Here is a 22,748-nt window from a genome sequence, read left to right as displayed (position 1 = left end):
AGATTTATACAGGGTAAAATGGATTTATTTGGGGTTTGGACCCCATTGGGAGTTGGGCATCTGAGTGTTAAAGACAGGAACACTTCTGTAAGTTGCTTTCAGTTAAGTCTGCAGCTTTGGAGCATGTGGTACAGACCCTGGGTCTGTGTTGGAGCAGACTGGTGTGTCTGGTTCAGCAAGACAGGGTGCTGAGGTCCCAAGCTGGCAGGGAAGGCAGGGGCAGAAGTAGTCTTGGCACATCAGTTGGCAGTTCCCCCAGGGGGTTCTGTGATGCATCCTGTCACATCAAGGTCCTCAACAAAAAGCACTACATAATTCGTCAGCATCGTCATGTAGTCCCGATTATATATGGATTCTTGTTTTACTTGTTGGTCTTGATTTATATCTGTTGATCACTAATTCAGTCTAACATTTACTTGTTCAAAGTACAAAACTAAACAAACATCAACTGGAGAAAAAGCAGATACTTTCAAAAGTGAAGCATAAATTTAATATAGTAAGTTATAGAGAGAAAACACCAAGCAAGCAGTTGTACCAGATACAATGCAAGCTATAATCTACAGGCAGATGACCAGTAGAAACCACAATATTTTTCTGAATAACTGTTTTAGGGTATGGGTTACGCAGAGAAAGCATAAAACATTAACTGCCCTGTTACCTTCCACTCCAGGTTTGGAGAAATGAAACCAAAGCTGTTATAAGACTGGATTAGTTTCGCAAAGGTGTTCTGGAGCGGGGCAGGTGAGCGAGCAGTGACAAGATCGATAAACAGACACACACGGACATGTCTTAAAACAGCAGTCCCGACAGCGTCAGGGTGGGGACATGGCCATAGCCAGGTGCTAGAACTAGGGGTGCTCCTGAACCCCCTAGCTTGAAGTAGTAATAACAACCAAACACATGGTTTCCGCCTTCAGAACCCCACTACAAAATTGTTTCAGCACCATTGGGCATCTGCTGCTACGGAGACCCGAGGGAAAGCGCACACACTGGGCACCAGCTGGCCAGGGCAGGGCAAGCGCTCTCCCGCCAAGGGCGGCGGGCCGGGCACCCGCAGGGAGAGGATGGCGGGGCGAGCCCGGCTTCCCGCACCCTTAGGCTGGAGGGGATGAGTTACTGACCGCAGGCGGAAACGGCCTTTCTGCTTCAAGTCACGTCCCCAGCAGCGAACAATCGCGACGCCGTCCCGACCCAGGCCCCGCATAGAGGCGCGTCGGGCAGCCAGTCCCCCCCGGCCCTGAGACGGGGCAGAGACTCCCACCGCCCGACACTTCCCCGGGGTCACTCACTGAGCCGGGCAAGGGGTTCCCCGCCGCCACCTCCAGCTAGAGCTGCCGCACATGGGGGACGGGCCCGCCGCTCTCGGGGGGGTGGGGCGGGGAAGGGCTGAAGGTCGCTACGGGGGCGGTGCCAGCACCCGGCCGGCCCCTCCCACAGCTCAGTGGATGAAGCGGACCAGGGAGAAGACTACCTACGAGCAGCAAAGCTCACACGTGACTGGCGCCCCGCCTTTCTCTAGCGTCCTAGCGTCGCACGTGACGCCAGCCCGCCCCCCCCGCAGTAACGGCCAGGGAGCGCGCATGCGCGCCAGTTAGGCGCGCGTGATAGCCGGCTCCTCAGCGACGCCGCCGGCAGCAGCGCGAAGAACAGCAGCAGCAGCCGGCGTCACAGGCGGGGCGGTAGCGAGGGCACTGCCGGGGGGAGGGGCAGGAGGCGCCTCCCCCGCCCCCGCCCCCGCCTCCGCCTCCGCCTCCGCCTGCCCGGTGCCGGCGGCCGGGGTGGGAGCGTGTGCTGGGCACCAGACATGGCCGCGGTCCCTGCGGATGCCGCCCTTGCTGCCGAGGAGCAGGAGCCCCTGCTCCGCTCAGGAGGGGATGACGAGAGCAGGTAGGGCGCCCGCACCTGTCTTCACAGGCTCCCGGGCCCGTCGGACCTTGCGGCCGCTGGCAGCCCGCGGTAAGGTGGGGACCCCGCCCCGCCAGCACGTGATACTGCCCTGCCGAGCCCGCACCGGGCACTGCCGCCTTGCCTGGGGCCTTGGTTCAGCCCGGCTGTGCCCAGCTCGCCTGGGTCGGCCAGTGGCAGCGGAAAGCCTGGCTCCCGCAGCCGCCCTGGGGCAGAGGCGCGGTGCGCCTGAGGGGCAGAGAGAGAGTCCCCGCCTCAGCAGCCAGGGGGCTCCACTGGGCCTATGGGCTCAGCTTGGCTCCTGCTTGACTGCGTCAGATAACCCAGTTGTGGTATTATATCTCCCAGAAGCCACCCCTCCTGGGATAGCGCTCCTAGCAAATTGGATCTGTGCCGCTGGCTCATTCCTCCCAGGGAAGGTGAAGTGTAAATCGCTGTCTGTGCGCAGCACTTTGTATCACAGTATCTGTGATAGAAGTCCCTTAGTGGCAGGGCTGGTACAAGGATGTTTCACGCCCTAGGCGAAACTTCCACCTTGCGCCCTCCCCCGTCCCCAAGCAACCGCCCTGAGGCGCCCCCCTACCCCGCGGCAGCTCCCCACCCTGCCCTGAGGCGCCCCCCTACCCCGCGGCAGCTCCGCCCTGAGGCGCCCCCCTACCCCGCGGCAGCTCCGCCCTGAGGCGCCCCCCTACCCCGCGGCAGCTCCGCCCTGAGGCGCCCCCCTACCCCGCGGCACTCCCCCCAAGCCCCAGCTGATTGGTGCCGCAAGCCTGGGAAGCGGGAGAAGTGAGGCAGTGATGGTGTGCTGGAGGAGGAGGCAGAGCAGGGGTGAGCTGGCGCGGGGAATTCCCCTGCGTGCTGCCCTCCCCCCTGCCCCCCTTACTCGCTGCCAAAGAAAATGCTGCTCCCCAAATCCTAGCACCCTAGACAACTGCCTAGGTCGCCTAATAGGTTGCACTGGCCCTGCTTAGTGGTAACTCAGCATACCTGAAGCAGTAGCATTTATGTGTACAGATAAGTCCTTAGAAGATAACTATTAATCACTTCCTGAGACAAGTGCTTATTTAAGCTTCAGCCTTTTGCTGTGAGGGTGGGGAAAGACGTGTGCCAGGTACCACCCAGATACTGTGATCAGGGCCGGTTTAATTTTTTGTGGGCACGATGCCAAACATATTTGTAGGCTCCCATCACTATGTGGTTATGATGGGCCCCTTCCAAGTGTGGGCCTGATGTGATAGCACCGTTGATGCCATAGTAAATGTGGTATTGCCGGGATGGGGATAAAAACATTTACGTATTAAAAAACAAAATAAGATATTTGAAGCCACACTGAGACCTCCATTTAGCCCATAGAGAACAAACTGGGCTAATATCAGTTTACCCAGAGTACCATTGAATTTGGTTTGTTTGGGAGGAGGTTGTTTGTTAGTATTCTCTTTTTTCTTTAAACACTCAGCTCCTGCTTGGGGCCTTGAACACAAGTGCTTAATTAGCACAAATATGAACCATATTAAGCCTGGATGTAGCAGTCAGTGGTGTCGCACCTGCATCTCCCCAACACTTCCTCCTCCACCCAAAGTGATGTTTCATAAATACATTTTTTGAAAGCTGCATTTTCTACTTTGGTACAATAATTTTTACAAAACTTTGGGGCAGAGTGTGGAGAGGAAAATTGCCTGTGCCTATCTTTTGCAGGGAGAAAGGGCCACTGAGAGAAAACACACACTTTACCACAAACGGTACCACAATCCAGTCTCAAGCTCCTACTCCAATCTTCACACCTGGGCTCTCCCCACCGTCCCTCCTACTGTCCCCATCCCACACAACTAACCCCCAACAAAAGCTCTCCTCGATCTCCCTGCTACTGCCAACCCCCCACACATACTTCCACCCAAGAGCTGTTAGCTCCCTCTCTTCTACCCCCCCCACACTGAGCCAACCCCCACCTTCAACCCAGATTCTCCCCTCCCTCCATCTGTCCCTTGTCACACCAACCTCTATGTTAACACCCTGCTTCTCCTACATCTCCACACGGAGTCACCACCAGCTCTCCCATCGCACCCCCACTTGCCCCACAACTGCCCCTTCCCCCCAAAACTGGGCTGTGCCCCATCCCCTCCCCGAAGTGCAGGGGGGCAGTTTCTGGGCATTCCCACTGGAGGGGGCACGACAGCCATCACTGACAAGCTCCACTGTCACCGCCTACACACACACCCCGCTCCCAGGGATCATAGACAACCAACCCCCACCCTGAAGTGCAAGGTCAAGACAGTGTCCAGGAGCCCCTGGCATCATGTTTGCTGGGAGGCTGCCCCTAGCTCCCCGCTGCTCCAGGAGAGTGGGGGAGACTCAGTGGTGGGGGGAGCCAGGAGCTCCAAGGGGGAGGGGAGTACAGCAGGAATAGTGCCGGGAACCCTCTCCCTACACCAGACCATTTCCTTGCTTGGGGTGTCTTTTTGGTCCGCTCTGACCACTTCAGCTGGGGTGGCTGGTAGCATGGCGCAGGGCATTCTGGGACTACTAGTGCAGCTGGCAGCGCAAGACCCAGGGCCCCAGCGGAACACAGCGGTGTGCAGACAACAACTCCCAGCACACCCTGCATCACCAATCCCTTTTGCACCTGCGCACTGTGCTCCCCAGGCCTAGGAAAAGTAAATCTTGCTAGTGTCAGGAAGCCAGGTATGGGCATTGCTAATTAAAAGCTTCCACTATTGTTCCGTTAAGGGTATTAGTTCTATCACAGTTTTGTTTCCTCTTTGCTTTCTCCTCACCAGCCTCCTTTAATTTAACTCTGTACAGTCAGGCAGGATATCAGACAAGGAAACTGAGATAGTTAGAAAAAATAATACACATAACTCCCTCATTCTCTGTGGTTGTCCATCTAGATATTTTATACAGCACTTTATCACAATATCTGGGTGGTACCTGGCACATGTCTTTCCCCACCCTCACAGCAAAAGGCTGAAGCTTAAATAAGCACTTGTCTTCGGAAGTGATTAATGGTTATCTTCTAAGGACTTATCTGTACACATGAATGGTACTGCAAAACCAAACACCCCCACCCCAAAACAAAAAGGAAAAAAAAAACCCTCACCAAGTGAAAGCTATACAAATACAAAAACTATGTCGACCAGGTCAAAGTACTTATAACAGAGATGGTCCCTCACAAATAGAATTAATCAGAAGAATCTGTGAAGAAATTAGAATTGTTATTGCCTCTGAAAAATAAACAGGTCCTCAAGAGATACTATCAGCATATATCATATAAAAATAAATCCTTGCTCATGTAACTATAACAATACAAAAACCTGTAGGAGAACACTTCAATCTCCCCGGACACACAATAGCAGATTTAAACGTAGCCATCCTGCAGCAAAAAACTTCAGGACCAGACTTCAAAGAGAAACTGCTGAGCTCCAGTTCATCTGCAAATTTGACACCATCAGCTCAGGATTAAACAAAGACTGTGAATGGCTAGCCAGTTACAAAAGCAGTTTCTCCTCCCTTGGTTTTCACACCTCAACTGCTAGAAGAGGGTCTCATCCTCCCTGATTGAACCAACCTCGTTATCTCTAGCCCGCTTCTTGCCTACCTCTGGAAATTTCCACTACATGCATCCGACGAAGTGGGTATTCACCCACGAAAGCTCATGCTCCAGTACGTCTGTTAGTCTATAAGGTGCCACAGGACTCTTTGTTGCTATAACAATACTTTAGATTTTTTTATCTTGGAATGATAAAAAAATTAATTTTTCACCAGTTATGTTGTTTGTTTACATTTTTCATTTCACAAAGCTTGGAAATAATGAAAATAGGCTTGTCAGGTTCGCTTTTGATTGTAGTCATTTTCAGTTGATAGTTTCATTTTATTTTTCTTTTAAATTCATAACACTGAAAGGGAATGTTTAGCGATCATGATTTAGGCCCTAGTCCTATAATCTGTTGCACATAAACCCTTATGTGAGACAAAGGAGTTTGCCTACATGAATGGCTTGCAGGATTCAGGGTTTAGGCATAAGCAAACAAAAATCAATCTCACTGATGCCAGTTTTTAGCATGTTGTATGAACGTTGAATTTACTTGTAAAAGAAAAATACAGCATGGGAAAAAGTGCAACTTTCCAATAGATTTGTCCTTTTGCTATTTTCAGTCCCTGTGGTGCATATAAGTGAAAGGCATATCACAGTCTGATTTTTCTCTTGAGTGCTACCACAGTTTAATAGGGAAGGGGGAGCCAAAAAGCAAGTATGTGCTATGATAGGTGATGTGTCTTTCACTTCAGCAAGACATACCACAAAATGCTGCAACTCAGAGAGGAAAATATTGGAGGACATTTTTATTAGGTATATAATATTGCTGAGCTATATGTGACGTTGTGTTATTGTAACAATCATTAATAGAACATGATAAAAGAGGGTAAACATTTCTTTTTAGAAAACTTAAGCCATTTAGCGCATGCTGCTGTTTCATCAAAAGATGAGCTTTGTGTCAGAAACAAATCAATCTCATTTAGAATGTGTGTTTTAATGTTTTTCAGTGAACGGTTAGGAACAATGTAAGCTACAAAATATAAATACTATTTGTAAAATTTGAGGTAACCTATGAAAAATGCTTTTGATGTCCTTCAGGCTGAGAAATTCTCAGAGTTAAACAACAAAATGAGATTTCTTTTTTTTGTTATTGTTGTTCAAGATACAGGGATGTTGTGGAAACCCAACAGCATTATAGGAGTAGGTGGAGGTCCATTCGTATTATGTACCTTACAATGTTTCTCAGTAGTGTAGGTAAGTAATCTTGATATTCATCCAGCAGAATTTTAACACTATTTGTACAATGGATATATTATTTTGATTTGAGAATTCTAAGAAGTCTATATATTAAAACTATTTCTGCGTTCTTACTAGTTATTTTTTATATAACATTTTTATAGATCATAAAAATGCAATGACTACTTGTGAATAGAGAAAATAAGGTTGATGAATTAAAAGGAAGGATAAATAGCAACCGTTGGTATTAAAGAATGAGGATTTCTCTGCGATGCTGGAATACAAATATTGGATTTTAAAATACATATACTTGCAGATGTTTTTCCTCCTGGGACATCACAGTACTTTTTGTTTCCCCGATATATCAAAATTATCTTTAGCTGCAGAACAGTTTTCTCTTTGACCCCCAGAGCCAAACTCATTAAAGTGTGAATTCAGTTGATTTCTGATATCTGCTTATCTTTGACTTTTGTTTTGGTTAGTGTGATATTAGGATGGTACTTAGATTGATGAAGGATTGAAGAAAGTATTAAATCTAAATGTAAAATTATTTTTTGATACCAAGAAAATCTGTTTCTTTGAGAGCTCTGCTCCCTGATATGGATTGAGGAAAACACCTATATATAGACTTCAGTGGGACCATGATCATACTCTAGGTGTTCAGTGCATTACACTTTTTTACACATCTATGTAGTGTGGTGCTCTTATTTTAAATAAGAGTTCTTTTAACTGAAAAGCAGTTACTGTTCTTTAATCCAGCATGGCAACCATTGTACTTTTGGTTGAGAATACAATATTTTTTGAGAATACAATATTTTTAAAAAGCAGAAGAATCAGCTCCGTTTTACAGTACTTGATTAACGATTACATGTAGCAATGTAAAGTAACTCCAATTCTGTTTTCTTGTTTTTATTTTTTTAATACATCACAGGTTTTTCAATTGTAATTATGTCAGTTTGGCCATATCTGCAAAAGGTTTGTGCATTTTAATGATGATGATTAATGATTTTATTTTCTGCTCTATTAGAATGTAAAATCACTGTTAGAGCTTTATTGTGGTATATAGATACTTAACAGTTTAAGGCCCAAACCTTCAACACGCTCTATACAGGAATAGATATCGTTGATGGACCAGGGACTTATTTATCTAAACTCCCCTAATAGTTTAAACTATTACATTTTCAGTAATTAGTTTTCTGTTTCACACTTCAATCACTTTAACATAGGAATACTGTATTGCTATTTTTAATTATTGATTCTTATTTCCATGGTAGTAATTTGCACTACCATGTAGCATGTTGATTTTTTTGTACTTTTAATTAAATTTGCGGTACTGTATTAATTTAGAAAAGACTACCAAAGCAATATGTAGATGTAAACGTGAATATCTTGCAGTTTTAAACAGTATTTGAATAAAACCAGGATATTTGGGGATAGGTATTATTTTTCGTTAACTTTATTGAAGTAGGTTCCATTAAGATCCCATTGTGCTAAGCACTATACCAGGGGTAGGCAACTTATGGCACGCGTGCCGAAGGCAGAACGCAAGCTGATTTTCAGTGGCACTCACACTGCCTGGGTCCTGGCCACAGGTCCGGGAGGCTCTGCATTTTAATTTAATTTTAAATGACACTTCTTAAACATTTTAAAAAATGTATTTGCTTTACATACAACAATAGTTTAGTTATATATTATAAACTTAGAGAGAGAGATACCTTCTAAAAACATTAAAATGTATTACTGGCACACAAAACCTTAAATTAGAGTGAATAAATGAAGACTCGGCACACCACTTCTGAAAGGTTGCCGACCCCTGCACTATACAGACACAGAGAGACATGAGGTCTGCTTATCGAATGTACAGTAGAAAACATTACACTTTATAAGAAATTCTAACAATGAAACCAAAACAGTTGTACTAAGTCAATAAGTGGAAGCATATGACTAGACTGAAAATTCCCTCTCCTAGCCTCTGACAATTTTTAACACTCCACGTAAAATCTGTCCTTTGATAACATGAACCATTATTAATTGGTAAATTAATCTTTAACCATTAGGTTTCCCAATCTTACTTCACTTCAAGTTGTATTGTAAATTGGTAGAAAACTGTAGATATTTTAGATAATTTGTTTTCCCCAAAAGGACTTTTAGCAAAGCTGTAAACATACTACATGAATCCTATTTATCTGTATGTTGGACAAGTTGTCCAGACTTAAAAAAATAACATTTCTACAGAACTTTGAAGATAAAAATCCCTGTGTGTCAAGGACTATTATACTCCAATCTTTTTTGCATTGATGAGGGAGAGCCTCATCCTCGCTCCAGTCTCTTTACATCTTGTAAAAGGGCTGGAGTGGTGTAAAGGGACACATAGAAGCCTGGTTTTGGCCATTTTAGGAACTGTGGGACAACTTCCTTCCAAAGACCACCCCCCTCATAATCTCCAGCAGAGAGGGCATGCTATGGGTGGGAGGATCATGATGGCAGCATGGGGAGACTGCTGTGACAGGCCCTCACTGAAAGTTATGCAGGGGGTCTCTCTAGCGTCTGGAGTATTTCAGGTTCAGGAAGGTGGCGTAAAGCTGCATTAGTGCTCTCTGACCCTCGGCTGTAAGCTCTGCACTTTAGCAGTATAGCACAGAATCTTACATGTTGTAGGGTACTGATTCCAAAATTGTTTTTGTTGATATGATGAATAGCACACTGTAATTTTTAAAATCACTTTACTTGTTTCTGCAGATTGATCTGACAGCAGATGCAAGTTTCTTGGGATGGATTATTTCTTCATACAGTCTTGGACAAATGATAGCCTCACCTCTGTTTGGTTTATGGTCCAATTACAGGCCAAGAAGAGAACCACTTGTTGTTTCAATTGCCATTTCTGTGGCTGCTAACTGCCTTTATGCCTATGTCCATTTACCTACTTCACACAACAAATACTATATGCTGGTTGCTCGTGCCCTTGTGGGGTTTGGAGCAGGTAATAGCAACAGAATTTAAACTGCTGAAGATTAATTAATTTTATTTGTTTCTTACTTCAGAGAGGACAAGCTTTATGGTTATGTTAAGCAAAATAATTTATTAGGCAAATAATATCTTCCCAAATGATTAACACAGGTAGTTAGCTAACACTGTGTACAGACCTGCAAAATTGAATACTTTCTTGTGTGCATATAATAGGGAAACATAGAGTACCAATAGCAAACTTCTTGTTTGGTACATAGGGGAGGGGGGGGCGGAATTGAACTTACTGTGACTGGAGATTTAAATGTATCATTCTGATCTTTTTTTAGGAAATGTAGCAGTAATTCGGTCATACATAGCTGGTGCCACTTCTCTTACAGAAAGAACTAGTGCCATGGCCAACACCAGTGCTTGTCAAGCAACAGGATTCATATTAGGACCAGGTACAACGTCTCTTATTTCCTTATTCCTCCAAAACAAATCACACTCCTTTTGTTATTTAGGAGAAAATCAGACATTAAGTTTGAGGCTGGGAATCTCCTCAGCAGCAGTGTGCACAAAAATGAGCATGTTTTGTCATATTATTAAACTGAATACATTAGCATACTGCTGTGGTTTATTCATAAGTAGCTATGCAGATATTACCTCCAAAAAAGTCTAATTGTTTGAGTCCAGTTCTGTTCACATAATTTTGGTGGCAATTTACCAGGTGTAACTGGATTAACAAAGTAGGTTTGGACTGTTACTTCCATTGCTAATTAGTTGATGGTGTTCAGAAAATGAAATGGAAAAAAAAAAGACATCAGAATGCTTCAGCAGCTACTGGCCCATAAAGACTCTGCAAACTAGCGGTATCTTATTTAGTGTGATGAGTGTTTGGCATTGAGTGCCTGTGCAAGCCTGACCTCATTCCATAGGTAGCTAAAGACTCCACCTTGCCCAATTACCATAGGAAATTATGGCTGTTGAGCATGTTTAGTACATCTCCGTATGTCTCAGGGGGTGAGAGTTTTCTGAGGGTGGCCGGCTGTCAGTCAACCCTGGAAGTAGCATTAAAGAAGCTACACAACCAAAGAGGCAGTCTCCCTAAATGACTCTCATACAGGGTGCATTCTTCTTTCCCATTCTCCATTTTGATAGACACTCAGCCAAGTTCCTGATAATCATAGGCTAGGCAGGAGAGGAGCTCTTACATATATTCACACACTCTTGTTCCCACTCATCACCTGTTTAGTGTTTACTTTTTTTTGTCTGTTTCCCTTCTTTTGGGCCTAGGAGAAGGGATACCCCCATCCCATGCTAGGACATCCCTATAGATGGGTAGATGGAGTTAGCACATTCAGTTCAACTATAGAGAATCACAAGTAGATGGTAGGTGTGGAGCTAGGTAATTTTCCTTTCGTGGCTTTATGCAGCTGACTGACTTGTTCTTAGTGTCACAGTGCTGTTTGAGATATTCATATGGCTTTCTGGGGATTGCAAGTTCTACAAGCTGCATGTATTTCCAGATAGTTAGGATCCCATTGGTATCCATCAGATGACTGTGCACTGGATTCCCCAAAGATAATGCATTAATAATTTTAATGTTTGAATTTCCTGAGGTAGTTTTTTTGTCTTAAGTTTTTCAGACTTGCTTCTCTCTGATTGGAGAAAAAGGAGTGACATGGGAAATAATTGATCTCCAGGTGAACATGTACACAGCACCAGTTCTACTGGGAGCTCTCCTAGGAGTTATTAATATTATTCTAATCTTTGCTATGTTCAGGTAATTAAATAGAAACTAAAACATTTTCTTGTTTGAATATTGTGGATAGTTTGTTATGGATACTTCCAATTCTGTTGAAAATTATCTTTGGCTACTTATCAAAATAAAATCCACTGAAATTATAAGAGTAAAGGATAGAATTTGCAAAAGAACATAGTGATAATATGACTGCTATTTTAAAGAACTAGAATAATAATATTTACCTCTTGAGCACGTACATTACAAATATAAAGCCTTGTATTATTCAAAGTGGCTAGCTTCTGTGACTCATGCATCCTCACTTTTTAGTAGACAAAACTTAGTGATGTATGGTTGAGATACAAACCAATAAAAGCAAAATGTTATGTACACTAGTGTCAGTAATTGAGCCCTGATATACCTAGCATATAAAATTTGAAATGCATATAGGGCTCTGCCCAGTTCATATTAACCTCCATAGCTGCCGACCTGTAAAGACTTTGCTATCTTTGTGTCTGTCTGCTAGATTATAAACTCTTTGGGGCAGGGACTGTCTTTATTTTTATGTATTGCATGGTGCTCTGCACACTGACAATGAACGAATAATTGAGACGTGTATTTGTCATGTTTCCAGCAAAACTTACCTCCTCTCCAGAGATGGAGTTGAAGTCCATCCAGTCTCATTGCCCGGTATAGCAATTTGGCTTGTGAAGCTTCTGAAGTAGGCGGAGTTCTTCACTAGGGCCCCAATTCAGGAAAATCCTTAGTCCCATGCTGTAACTGCTTTTTGGAATCTTTGCTTAGCTTTTACTCGGGGAATAAATATAAAAGGGTCATATGACCTAAAGCATATCTTTGTGGCTATCATTTCTGAAAAAAAGCCCAGCATGAGACATGAAGAGATGCCATGTGCCCCAAAGATTACTTACCCCCTCATTCTGAAGATACAGCTGATGGAGAGGGAGGCCTCCTGTAGTTTTTCTGTTCAGGTGGTCTGTACCACCAGAATATTTGAGATTAGGGTGCATTCAGCAGAGTAGCAACTCCAATGGAATCAAAAGGTTCCCTGCTCCCTACTTCTTCCAGATATGTATGGATAGTTGGTCCTCACCACATGTTGTTGTGCTGGAGAGTTATTCCAGGCTTAGTGCTATAAGACTTTTCAATAGTGTGGGTAGCCGCAGCAGGGGGAGAGGATTGGACTCAGCATACGGAGTAATGGATATGCGGCATGCAGGAAACTCATTTACATTCCTATGTGTCTATACCTCCCTGCTGCAGAGCTCACTTTATTTTGTATGTTGCCATTTTGATGCATATGTGCTAATTTGAATAGGTTATCCCATTTCACAGCCAATATATGTGAATTTGTAGAGCCATTCCCACCATAGAAAGCCACACAGAATTTTAACTGAACAGAACCAATATCTGAAATCACTGTATTGTGCACCCCTGAGAAAGGATCAAATTAAGATTAAGTTCTACAGTACTTAGGCACAGCAATGCGGACTCAAATATGTTGGGCCAGTCTCAGGCCCCAATTCATGAAAGCAGTTAAGCGCACACTTAAAATTTTTTCATAAATAGGGATGCTTTCCTGAATTGCGGCCTTAAATCTGAATTTTGCTAGGTTATTTTTTTTTTTAAATATGGTGGCTTTATACTTTCAGATTCTGTTTTTAAATACATCTTGAATAGATGGGACAAAAAACTGAGTGCCACATTAACTTCACAGAGGTTCATCTATAAATGGGCTTAGGTAGTATCCAGACTGGTATAGATTCCAGTGAAATCTTAAGGTATGCACGTGGTGTTTAAAAGTGTGAAGACTGGTTAAGATACACAATGGTACCATTTATTTATTAGAAATGTAACTGGCTTGGTACAAAAGAAATGAATTGGGTAAACTGTACTAATGAAAACAATTTTCAATCTTTAGAGAACATCAAGTGGATGACATAGGAAGACAGTGCAAAAGCATCAATTTTGAAGCAGAAGGTAATATTTTTATTTGAAAACTGACACATTCTATGATACTTTATAACAATATGATAGTAAATTAAAGTGTTTTTTATGAGTCAACCCTTAATTTAGAAATACTACAAAGGATGGTGGATTGAACAACTCAGAATTAGTAATGGGATACAGAACCGTCTGTCTCTAGATTGATTGAAGTCTGGCCCAAGTTGGTAATGAAACAGTTATTACCATCAAGATGTTTTGGTGATAGTATATGTGGGATGAGCTAATGATCAGTACAATTCCTTCTAAATTTGTCACCTTCTGACAGTCTTAATGGAGACCAAGGATTAAATTGACATGGAGATTGAACTGCTTGTTCCAACTGATCACATAATGATACTCTTATCAGCTATACCCAGCCACCATTTGTATACATAATTTTGTGTGATGTTGTGCAGTTTTACTGTGTATGAGCCGTAATTTACAGAGTCCTATTAAAATCAATGTTACACAAGTCTAGGTTTAAATTAGAGGTAATATATATGTTAAATTGGTAACCAATTCACATACAGTTTTTGCTACACAAGGTGCAGCTCCTACCTACCCTACAATATGTACCATAGAGCATTTGTGTACCCAGTTATGCAAAGTTCAATTTTTTAAAATGGTGTGCACATCCCATTCACTTGTATAGGTTTATACTATCTTAGGAAAAATGACAGCTGATCATAAACCCTCTTTTAAAAGGAAACATTATATTGGTAATTTAACTATTTCAGTGCCATATATTATAGTTTTCTATATTAAGTTATAACAGATCATTGCAAACAATCAGAAAATCAGTTTTTATCAAATTTAAACAAAAATCTTTGAAATCTACCATTTCTGCCATGTTGAAAATTTATTGTGGAGGTTGTTGCAGGGGCCCTTTGTTGCTTGGGAATTCATCTGTGGGATATAGAGCTATGGAGAAGCCGATTAAGAAACAGATTCTCTATTTAGTGTGATCTTCAATATTTTCCAGGATTACTTAATATTTGACCCTCACAAATAAGAAGAAATCAACAGTAATTTACATATTTTCTAGGAAATGGTGAATACTCTTTCCACCATCATTCAAATCATGCTCACTCTTAGCCAGAGACAATTTTTTAAATGTAAGTCAAGGGAAATTGAAATTTAAATCCTTCTTATAAAAAAATAAAATAAAATAATTTACTCCCAAAAAATGTCTATACCCAAACCCAGAAAGATTCATGTCATGGGGTGTGGCTCCTCTCCTGCCTTCTTCCTGCAGAAACTGCACAGCCTCCCATGGTTGTGTCATCACAGTGTCCTTTTATTTTGAGTTCCCTCCATCCATTTCACAAGAGTCCCTGTCAACAGTGTATTTACAATGTTAACCTAGCTTTTGGCCCTCTCACCAGTGCCTGAGGGGAATGGAGGTCTCCCACCTTTTCAGCTAGCCCTTTTCCTCCTTCTCCTTTCTTGGCATTTCCTTCCTGTCTCTTTATCAGCCTTGGGCTGATGGGGTGATTGGCTCCGTATACCATCCAACCACCAGCCTGATTGACTAATTATCCCCATCAGCTTCCTCAAGAGGAACTAAGTAATAACTGAATGATCAGGCTCTCCTGTTTGCACCCTGCACTCTGTCACAATTGTAAATTAAGCATAATATTATTAATACCTGTAGCCACAGAGTAACATTAGAGCTTATTAATTGAATGTAAAACTTCTTAATTTCGCAATTTAGTTCATTCTTATGTTTCTTTACAGAAAGTGATTATGTGGATCAGGATGCCCAAGGGAACATTGACCAGGTTGCTGTTGTAGCAACCAACATTCTCTTTTTTGTCATCTTGTTTGTTTTTGCTGTCTTTGAAACGTAAGTCTACCAATTTTCTCCTGTTAGTCATTAATTAATGTTTGTAAAGTTCTTTGAAGACATAAAGTGCTCATCGGCTTTTCTGTTGCACTTATTACGATAGCTAAATATTTTGCAAATATAAGTAAGCATTATCCCACCTCATCAAAAACAAGCCATAATGAAAATTGAGTTGTATATCTTCCATTTAGTGTGACACATCAATTTAACACATAGTATCACTGTGTAGTACTTTTATATAAGGAGCAGTTATATTTAAACTTTTGAATGAAATGTAAACCCAAATTGCTGAACATTTGTGGCTGCCCCTTGTGTAGTACAGTGCCCTGCACCTTCTCTCATACGGGCATACCACACCTATTTCAATTAGTGTTCCAGACTTCCCATTATATTGGGCCCGAGAAGGTTGGGTCCGGGTTGTCTTGCACACTGCGGGGTGGAGAGGGCTTACTACATTACTTATAGGTTATTTTTATATGCAACGTAACACAAGTACAGTTAACAATACACAATTCACAGCAACACCGAGTCCTCACCACTGCAGTATGGTCCAGTATCTGAGCCACCACCAAAACACTGCCTCTTCTCCTTTGACTGAGTAAAGATTTTAATGTGTTCAGTTCTGGCAGTTGCAACAAGCTGCCCCTGCAGGTTTTGCATGCTTTTGTTCACATTATAAGTCCACTGAATGTTTACAGAGAAATGGGTTATTGTCCAAACCAACTTAACCATTTGGTATGGAATAAGGCAGTATGCCCTGGTTCGATTATTTACAGCAATAAGATTTACAGATTTATTTGTGCACCAGAATCCAGATAGCAGCATAGAGATGTATGTAGTTTGGTTAGGGGCTGGTGTAATTGTGCCCCCTAGTAATATGTAAATTTTTAGCAAAACACTTTATACACAGTACACCCAATTGTCCACCCCTTGCCATAGGCCGTTGATTCTGCTCCTCCATAGTCATAGGAGAGGGGCACGTTTTAAACATCATCTTTGATTTACACCATTTTACACACCCCTTCATGGATTTCCAGTGAGCTCCTCCCCTTCTCATTATTTATATCCTAACAATATCCCATTAACAGTAACTACAGCTGTATAGCTAAAGCTTGAACACCATAAATAAGTTTACTGTTCAGCCTTAAATATTTATCTTTTACATGCAAAGGTCCAGATTTTTCCTCTCCATGGTATTAGTTGTACAGCACCATGAATCCATTGAAATAATTCATGTTACATCAGTGTAGAATTGGTATAATGGAATGGAAAGTCAGGCCCAGAGGATTTGTTATAAGTAATGCATCACAAAATGATGTTATAAACAGTGTAAATGTTCTTGTCTGTTTGTCAGGAGGGAAGGCTTCTGTATGACCATATCTGATACTATAGAGAATAAATATATGGATGATGCTGTTCTGGGATAACCTTTGTACAAGTTTTATTAATGTCTCTCTTATTTTTTACTGCCTAGCATAGCTACTCCATTGACAATGGATATGTATTCCTGGACCAGGAAAGAAGCAGTTTTTTATAATGGAATAATCCTTGGTGCAATTGGCATTGAATCAGTCATTGTCTTCATGGTGGTTAAAGTAGTTTCTAAGAAGTAAGTCACTCATCAGGTTTTTGCTCTTGTTTATGTTAATGTAAACAGACAGGAAAATGTTTATCTTCACAAAAGTCTGGGGAACTTTAGGTCAAGTATTCATTATTTGAATCAAATTCTGCTCATCTTATTTTAGCAAATGATAGAAATGTAGGGGCTACAAGGGGCCCTCTAGAGATCACCTAGTCTAGTCCCCTGCCCTGAGGTAGGATTAAATATATCTAGACCATCCCTGATAGGTGTTTGTCTAACTTGTTCTTAAACACCTCAAAGAACTGGGATTCCACAACCTCCCTAGATAACTTGATCCAGTGCTTAACTATCCTTATAGTTAAAAAGGTTTTCCTCATATCTAACCTAAATCTCCCTTGCTGCAAACTGAGCAGATTACTTTGTGTCCTGCTCCTGGTAGATATGAAGAGCAATTGATCACTGTCCTTTTTAGAACCACCTTTTACATATTTGAAAACTGTTTTATGTCTCCTATATGCCAAATTCTTTCAACCAAATAGTTCCACTTAAGTCATTGGGATTAGTCATATGAATAAGTTGTACAGGATTTGTATGTGTGTATAGTAGATTATTTTTAGATACATTTGGTCATGAATATGTATTATTTAGTTATAGTTTTCATTATTCAACAGGACTGGTGAGCGTGCTACACTCTATGGAGGCCTACTGATTATCTTGGTTGGATTCTTTATCTTGTTACCTTGGGGGAAAAAATTACCAAATATCCAGTGGGAAGGTATAATTATAAATAACGCTAAACTGTAGTCTAAGCATTTAATTAACATCTTTTTAAAATGGGTTCCCTTGCTTAATTTCACAGATATAAAGAATAATTCTGTTCCCAGAATCATCTTCAATGAAATGTTTACACCTTTCTGGAAGCTCCAAACAACACAACTACCATCCAATCACACAGTAGAGCCAACAGGATGCTCTGTTGTGCAGCCCTGGTGCCTGTACACTCCAATGATCCACTTGGCCCAGTATATAACCTCTGATATACTGATAGGATTGGGCTATCCAGTCTGTAATGTCATGTCCTATACTTTATACTCAAAAATTCTAGGACCAAAACCTCAGGTAAGAATGAAAACTAGGGAATTTGTTCAGATTTTGCTATTACTGTAACATGTAGACTTGATGGCATAGTTTATTCCATTGGTCTTTTGATCAAAACTGCTTTGTTGGTTATGGGATGAATCCTCTTGTTTGTTAGACATTTGAGAACAATGAATGCGTATGACTTTTTCTACTTTTGAATGCTCTTTATCAACACACAACATACCCATTTAAAACATCTGCTGAAAGTAACTTTTTTAAAGAAAAGTTGTGAAAGACAATTGTTTGATTCATAAACCAGAATGATCAGTTACTCTAACTTGCATATCCCAGGATGCAGAACTTCACCCAATAATTCCTGCACTAGACACTTATCTTGTGGTTGAACTAGAGCATATTTTTTTAAAATAGCATTAGTCTTGTTTGTATAGCATCTAGCACAGTGGGATCCAAGTCCATGGCTAGGGATCCTATGATTGTAGTAGTAAGTGATGGACAATCCAACAGCCCCCTCGATAAGCTGTTCCTGTGATTAATTATCTTCACTATTAAAAAATGTGCGCTGTATTTATCTAGTTTCAGCTTCTAGACATTAGATCTTGTTATGCCTTTGTCTGCTAGATTAAAGATCCTTCCATGGTCAGAAATCTTCTCCCCATGTAGGTATTTATAGACTGTGAACAAGTTACCTCTTAACCGTCTCTTTGTTTAGTTAAATAAATTAAATTTATTAAATCTTTTACTGTAAGCCAGGGTTTCCTGTCCTCTAATAATTCTTGTGGCTCTCCTCTGAGCCCTCTTCAATTTTTCAACATCCTTTTTTGAAATGTGGATAGCAGAATTGGATACATTATTCCAGTAGTGGCATTGCAAATGCTGTATTAGTTATGCATCCAAGAATCTTGTCAGCTCACTTTAGCCACAGCATCAGACTATGAGCTCATGTTTAGCAGTTATCCACCATGGCTCCTAAGCTCTTTACAGAATTACTGGTTTCCACAATAGTGCCACATCCTGTAAATAGCACCTTCCTTTTTTTGTTCCTAAATGTATGTAATTTACTTCAGTATATCAAACATATTTTACTAATGGAACTAAAGGTTCATTTGCTCTTAAAGCATAGGAAATAGCATTATGGAGAGCTAGATATAGAATATTGGGTTTTTTTCTGTCTCCACACACATCTAATTAACACATTGGGTCTAGCTTCCAAAGGTACAGGTATGTGAAGTCAGACTTATTAGGTTTCCTTCATGCAGTTGGGCCACGTCAAAACACTAGCAAAGATGCAAAAGTAGCAATTGGTTTTCTACACCTGTGCTTGCACTTGAAAGATTAATTTTAAATATCCTGGTCTGAAAATTGTGAAGTCACCAGGTGCCACATGGTAGTCAGCAGTAGTTTTGTCTAGGAATGGGAGGAAGGATAGGAGACAGAATGATAGTTGTGTTTTTAATTGAATTTTTAATAAGAATTGAGTTTGGCAGGTTTGATGTTTTCAGTTCTTCTTTGAGTGATTGTACATGTCCATTCCACTTCAGGTGTGTACATGCCCTGTGCACCAGTCAGATTTTTCCCAGGGTGACATGTGTACCCTGAACAGACCAATGCTGCTGCACGGTGGCTTAAAGGGCAGAGTCGCCACAGACCCACCTCAGTTCCTTTTTACTGCCCAGGATTGGTAGTCAGAGTTGCCTTCAGGACATCTTGCATTCAGGACATCTAATTTTTTTTTTAATCTGATTGTTTTAATTGCACTATGGCAGTAATAACTATTTGGATATTTTCCTTAACATTGAGAGAGGTAGCTACTTTTCACTTCTGCAGCCATAGCTGTAGGAAGAATTGGTTAAATTTGCTGCTTTTGCCAACAACAAAGATATTCTGCAACAATAGAGAAATCTCCGGTGATCTTAACTGTTTTTAAAATTTAATAAAAGTCCTTCATGAAAAAGGAAAAAAAAATTACACAAGGTGGCAAGAACTTCAATCTATTGATCCCAAGACTTTCCTGTAATTTTTATGATTATTTTGGAGTATGACATTGTTATATCTAAATTAGATGTTAATCATTAGTGTGGGGGAACATTATTCACACCAGTGAAGCAATATAAAGAATAAGTATGAACATGAATATATGTCCATGCTATCAAAAGGGGTAGATTTAGATAGCTGCAATTTATTCAGTTCCCTCCTTTAGCTTCATTTCTGCCATGATGCCTATAAAGCACTAGTAGCTTACAATGGCTAATCAGGTGGTAAACTGAGATCACTGCTTACTGTAGGCAACTTGCTTCATCTCATCCATCTGTTCTATTTTATGATAAGATGCATCTTTCAACAGGAACTTGTCTTTTTACTGTATATCTCTCCAGGCATCTGATTATGACTGTATTTTTTATTGCTTCAAAAAAAAAACCCAAGTAATGGTCATAGACCAACGGTCCAGAAAAATGAGCGGTGTTTTTCCTGATATCTTATATACATTTTCTATTGTAATTAGAGTAACTCATGAAAATGAACTCTCTTTTTTGTTACTTAACCACAGTTCTTTGATCCTTTTCAGGGTGTCTATATGGGCTGGTTAACTGCCTCTGGAAGTGGAGCACGTATACTGGGCCCAGTGTTTGTGAGCCAAATATATACTCATTTGGGACCTCGTTGGGCATTCAGCTTAATCTGTGGAATAATTGTATTCTCTCTTTTACTTCTGGAAGCAGTGTACAAGAGACTTACTGCATTTTCAGTCAGCTATAGAATGATGCAAGGGTAGATTTATTTTTAGCTACGTAAAACGAAAATCAGAAATATGTAACTGTCTTGTTTTTAAACAAGGGTGCCTCAGGACAGGCCTATAGAGCTGTACTTGTAACTGAGCAATGGAGCCTGTGAAGCAGGCATAGCCTAATCACTAATACATCTTGATTAATGTAATTATGTGAAGATTACATTCTTCCTTGATAGCAAAAGTGGGAAAGCTATATTTGATCACAATGCAGTGCTAGGGTAGTGCATGCTGGAGTTAATAGTTTCCAAAAGTGTCAGACCTTTGTGTTAAATTAAATGGCAACCATAGGCCCTAGTTGTAGGAGTATAGTGGCCATACTGTAAGCACACCCTTTTTAAAAAGAAAAAAAATGCTGCCTTGATTCTATGAATCAGGATTACTAAAGCTTCTTGTAACTACAAGCTTGATTGAACCATGTGCACTTTGAATCAAAACACCTACCTCTTTTAATCAAATAAGTGACTGTTTTCTGACATGCAGCTTGTTTCAATGGATTAACCAACAGCTAATAGGAAAAATAAACATTTTGTTCTAACAAGACTCCTGTAATTTATTGTGAAATAGATGCACTTGGCAACTATTCAAAATATTCAAACAGCTTTGAGTGATTTAAACTGAAAACACTGAGGCTGGGATTTTCACAGGAACAGCTTTGAGTTTGGTGTCCAACTCCCACTGAATATTAATGGATTTTGGGTAGCTCTTTTCCTGTAAAAATCTCAGTCTAAAATGAATTATTTGCAGGTCATAATTTAATGCATAAAAAAATGTGATTTATATAATTACACAATCAAAGTTATGAAAAGACATCAGATTCACTAATGGTTAAGAATTATGCATTCTAAACTGTATTTCAAAAAGAAGTATCCATCTGTAGCTGAAATTAGAGCCATGGCTGCTTTTGAGTATCTATAAGCCAAGGTTAGAACACAGACTACTGAAATAATGTTACTTTAAATGCTGACTGAAGGGAGGTCATAATTTCCATTCCCTCTGCAGAATCAAGATAATTTAACATAGGAAAGGAGCTTGCACTCAAAGAAGCTTCTGTACTACAGAATAGGATACTTCAAGCATTCCAGCACCAACTAGCTAATAAAATAACTAATGTTAAGAATTCTCTTGAGGGAAGAGCTGTGAAATGGTGATTGAGATCCTCTGTGTTTAGAGGGCCACAACAAACTAATGACCCACCTTTCTGATTAAAGCCAAGAGTAAGTTATAGCTTTTAAAGAGGAATATAGCTGACCTATCGGAAAGGTATGTTAGCCATTTGTGGTCTTGAATAGTAACAGGGCAGCTGTAATAGAGCATCTCAAAGGTTGCGTTGACTTGAGAAGCAGAGACTTCAGAAGCAGCAAAGGTTAAGTAATGTAATCTTTCCATTTTCAGTCATCAAGAACAGAATGCTTAACAGGACTGAAACTTAGAATAAAGTGAGTAAAAAAAAATCTGAGCAGAAATGAGACTTGACTTAACCTTAATGGCTGGGATTTGTAGATATGAGGACCCCACCCAGTACACACAAAAGCTTCCTGTAGTCCCAATAAACTTACCACTAAAAGGAGACTTGAACAATACAATAAGATGAAGAGGGATATTGCATTATCTGCAGTTAATTTGACACTTGATCTAAAACAGATGCTACTCCTACTCATGAGAATTTTTCAGGACAAAAAGGTAAGTTGCAATATTGCAGGGAGGTAGGCTAAGTGTTGAAGTGCATTTCTTAATATGCAGAAATGGTAAACTTAAGTGTTTTGTGATTTAAATTGCTAGGCATTCTACCTTTCTATTAAATATTGCAAAAGTCTTGTTTTTGTTTCACGATACCATAAATAATTCTGAAAGATCTGTACACTGAACGAGTGAGTAGCTTAAAATAACTTTTTACAGTTAATTTTTTGGTTAACTCTAAAGAAATTCCTTTAATGCTTTAAAAGTAAAGCTTATGAATAGATACAAATATCAGATGATTAAAACCCATTCTCTAGAGCACAAAGGCCCCTGCATATGTCTTTTAATCAAGAGGCTAATTGGTTTCTGTTTTGCCATTCAGCAAAGTCAACCATA

The 22,748-nt window shown here is 40.8% G+C and overlaps 2 protein-coding genes across 6 annotated transcripts in view; one reads left to right on the top strand and one right to left on the bottom strand.

Moving 5' to 3' along the window:
- ABHD18 (abhydrolase domain containing 18) overlaps window positions 1–1,484 on the bottom strand; it is a 57,247-nt gene extending 55,763 nt beyond the window's left edge. For 2 of the 4 annotated variants that reach the window (XM_045018063.1, XM_045018065.1), the window contains exon 1: window positions 1,290–1,484. The gene's annotated coding sequence lies outside the window, so the exon portion shown is untranslated. The other 2 variants (XM_045018064.1, XM_045018062.1) reach the window with 2 other exon arrangements.
- Window positions 1,485–1,740: 256 nt separating this feature from the next.
- On the top strand, window positions 1,741–21,210 carry MFSD8 (major facilitator superfamily domain containing 8). 2 transcript variants are annotated; one of them, XM_045018052.1, is made up of 12 exons: window positions 1,741–1,887; window positions 6,597–6,688; window positions 7,602–7,645; window positions 9,410–9,650; window positions 9,964–10,077; window positions 11,255–11,399; window positions 13,297–13,355; window positions 15,099–15,207; window positions 16,682–16,816; window positions 17,461–17,564; window positions 17,649–17,908; window positions 20,454–21,210. In XM_045018052.1, the coding sequence occupies exons 1-12, from the start codon at window positions 1,805–1,807 to the stop codon at window positions 20,658–20,660; spliced, it is 1,593 nt and encodes a 530-aa protein (XP_044873987.1). In that variant the 5' UTR covers window positions 1,741–1,804; the 3' UTR covers window positions 20,661–21,210. The 2 variants fall into 2 exon arrangements, with proteins under 2 accessions (XP_044873987.1, XP_044873986.1); XM_045018051.1 differs by lacking the exon at window positions 7,602–7,645 and having other exon boundaries at window positions 1,854–1,887.
- Window positions 21,211–22,748: the final 1,538 nt, after the last annotated feature.

This window comes from Mauremys mutica, chromosome 5 (assembly GCF_020497125.1).
Source record: "Mauremys mutica isolate MM-2020 ecotype Southern chromosome 5, ASM2049712v1, whole genome shotgun sequence".
Taxonomy (NCBI): domain Eukaryota; kingdom Metazoa; phylum Chordata; order Testudines; family Geoemydidae; genus Mauremys; species Mauremys mutica.
Note: the sequence above shows the minus strand (reverse complement) of the source record. Positions and strands in the feature narration are given on the sequence as shown.

Coding starts and splice junctions, on each gene's coding strand:
- MFSD8 (XM_045018052.1), top strand. CDS start 1,805: ATGGCCGCGGTCCCTGCGGATGCCGCCCTTGCTGCCGAGGAGCAGGAG. Junction 9,651..9,963: donor CCTTGTGGGGTTTGGAGCAG/GTAATAGCAACA, acceptor ATCTTTTTTTAG/GAAATGTAGCAGTAATTCGG. Junction 16,817..17,460: donor GTTAAAGTAGTTTCTAAGAA/GTAAGTCACTCA, acceptor ATTATTCAACAG/GACTGGTGAGCGTGCTACAC.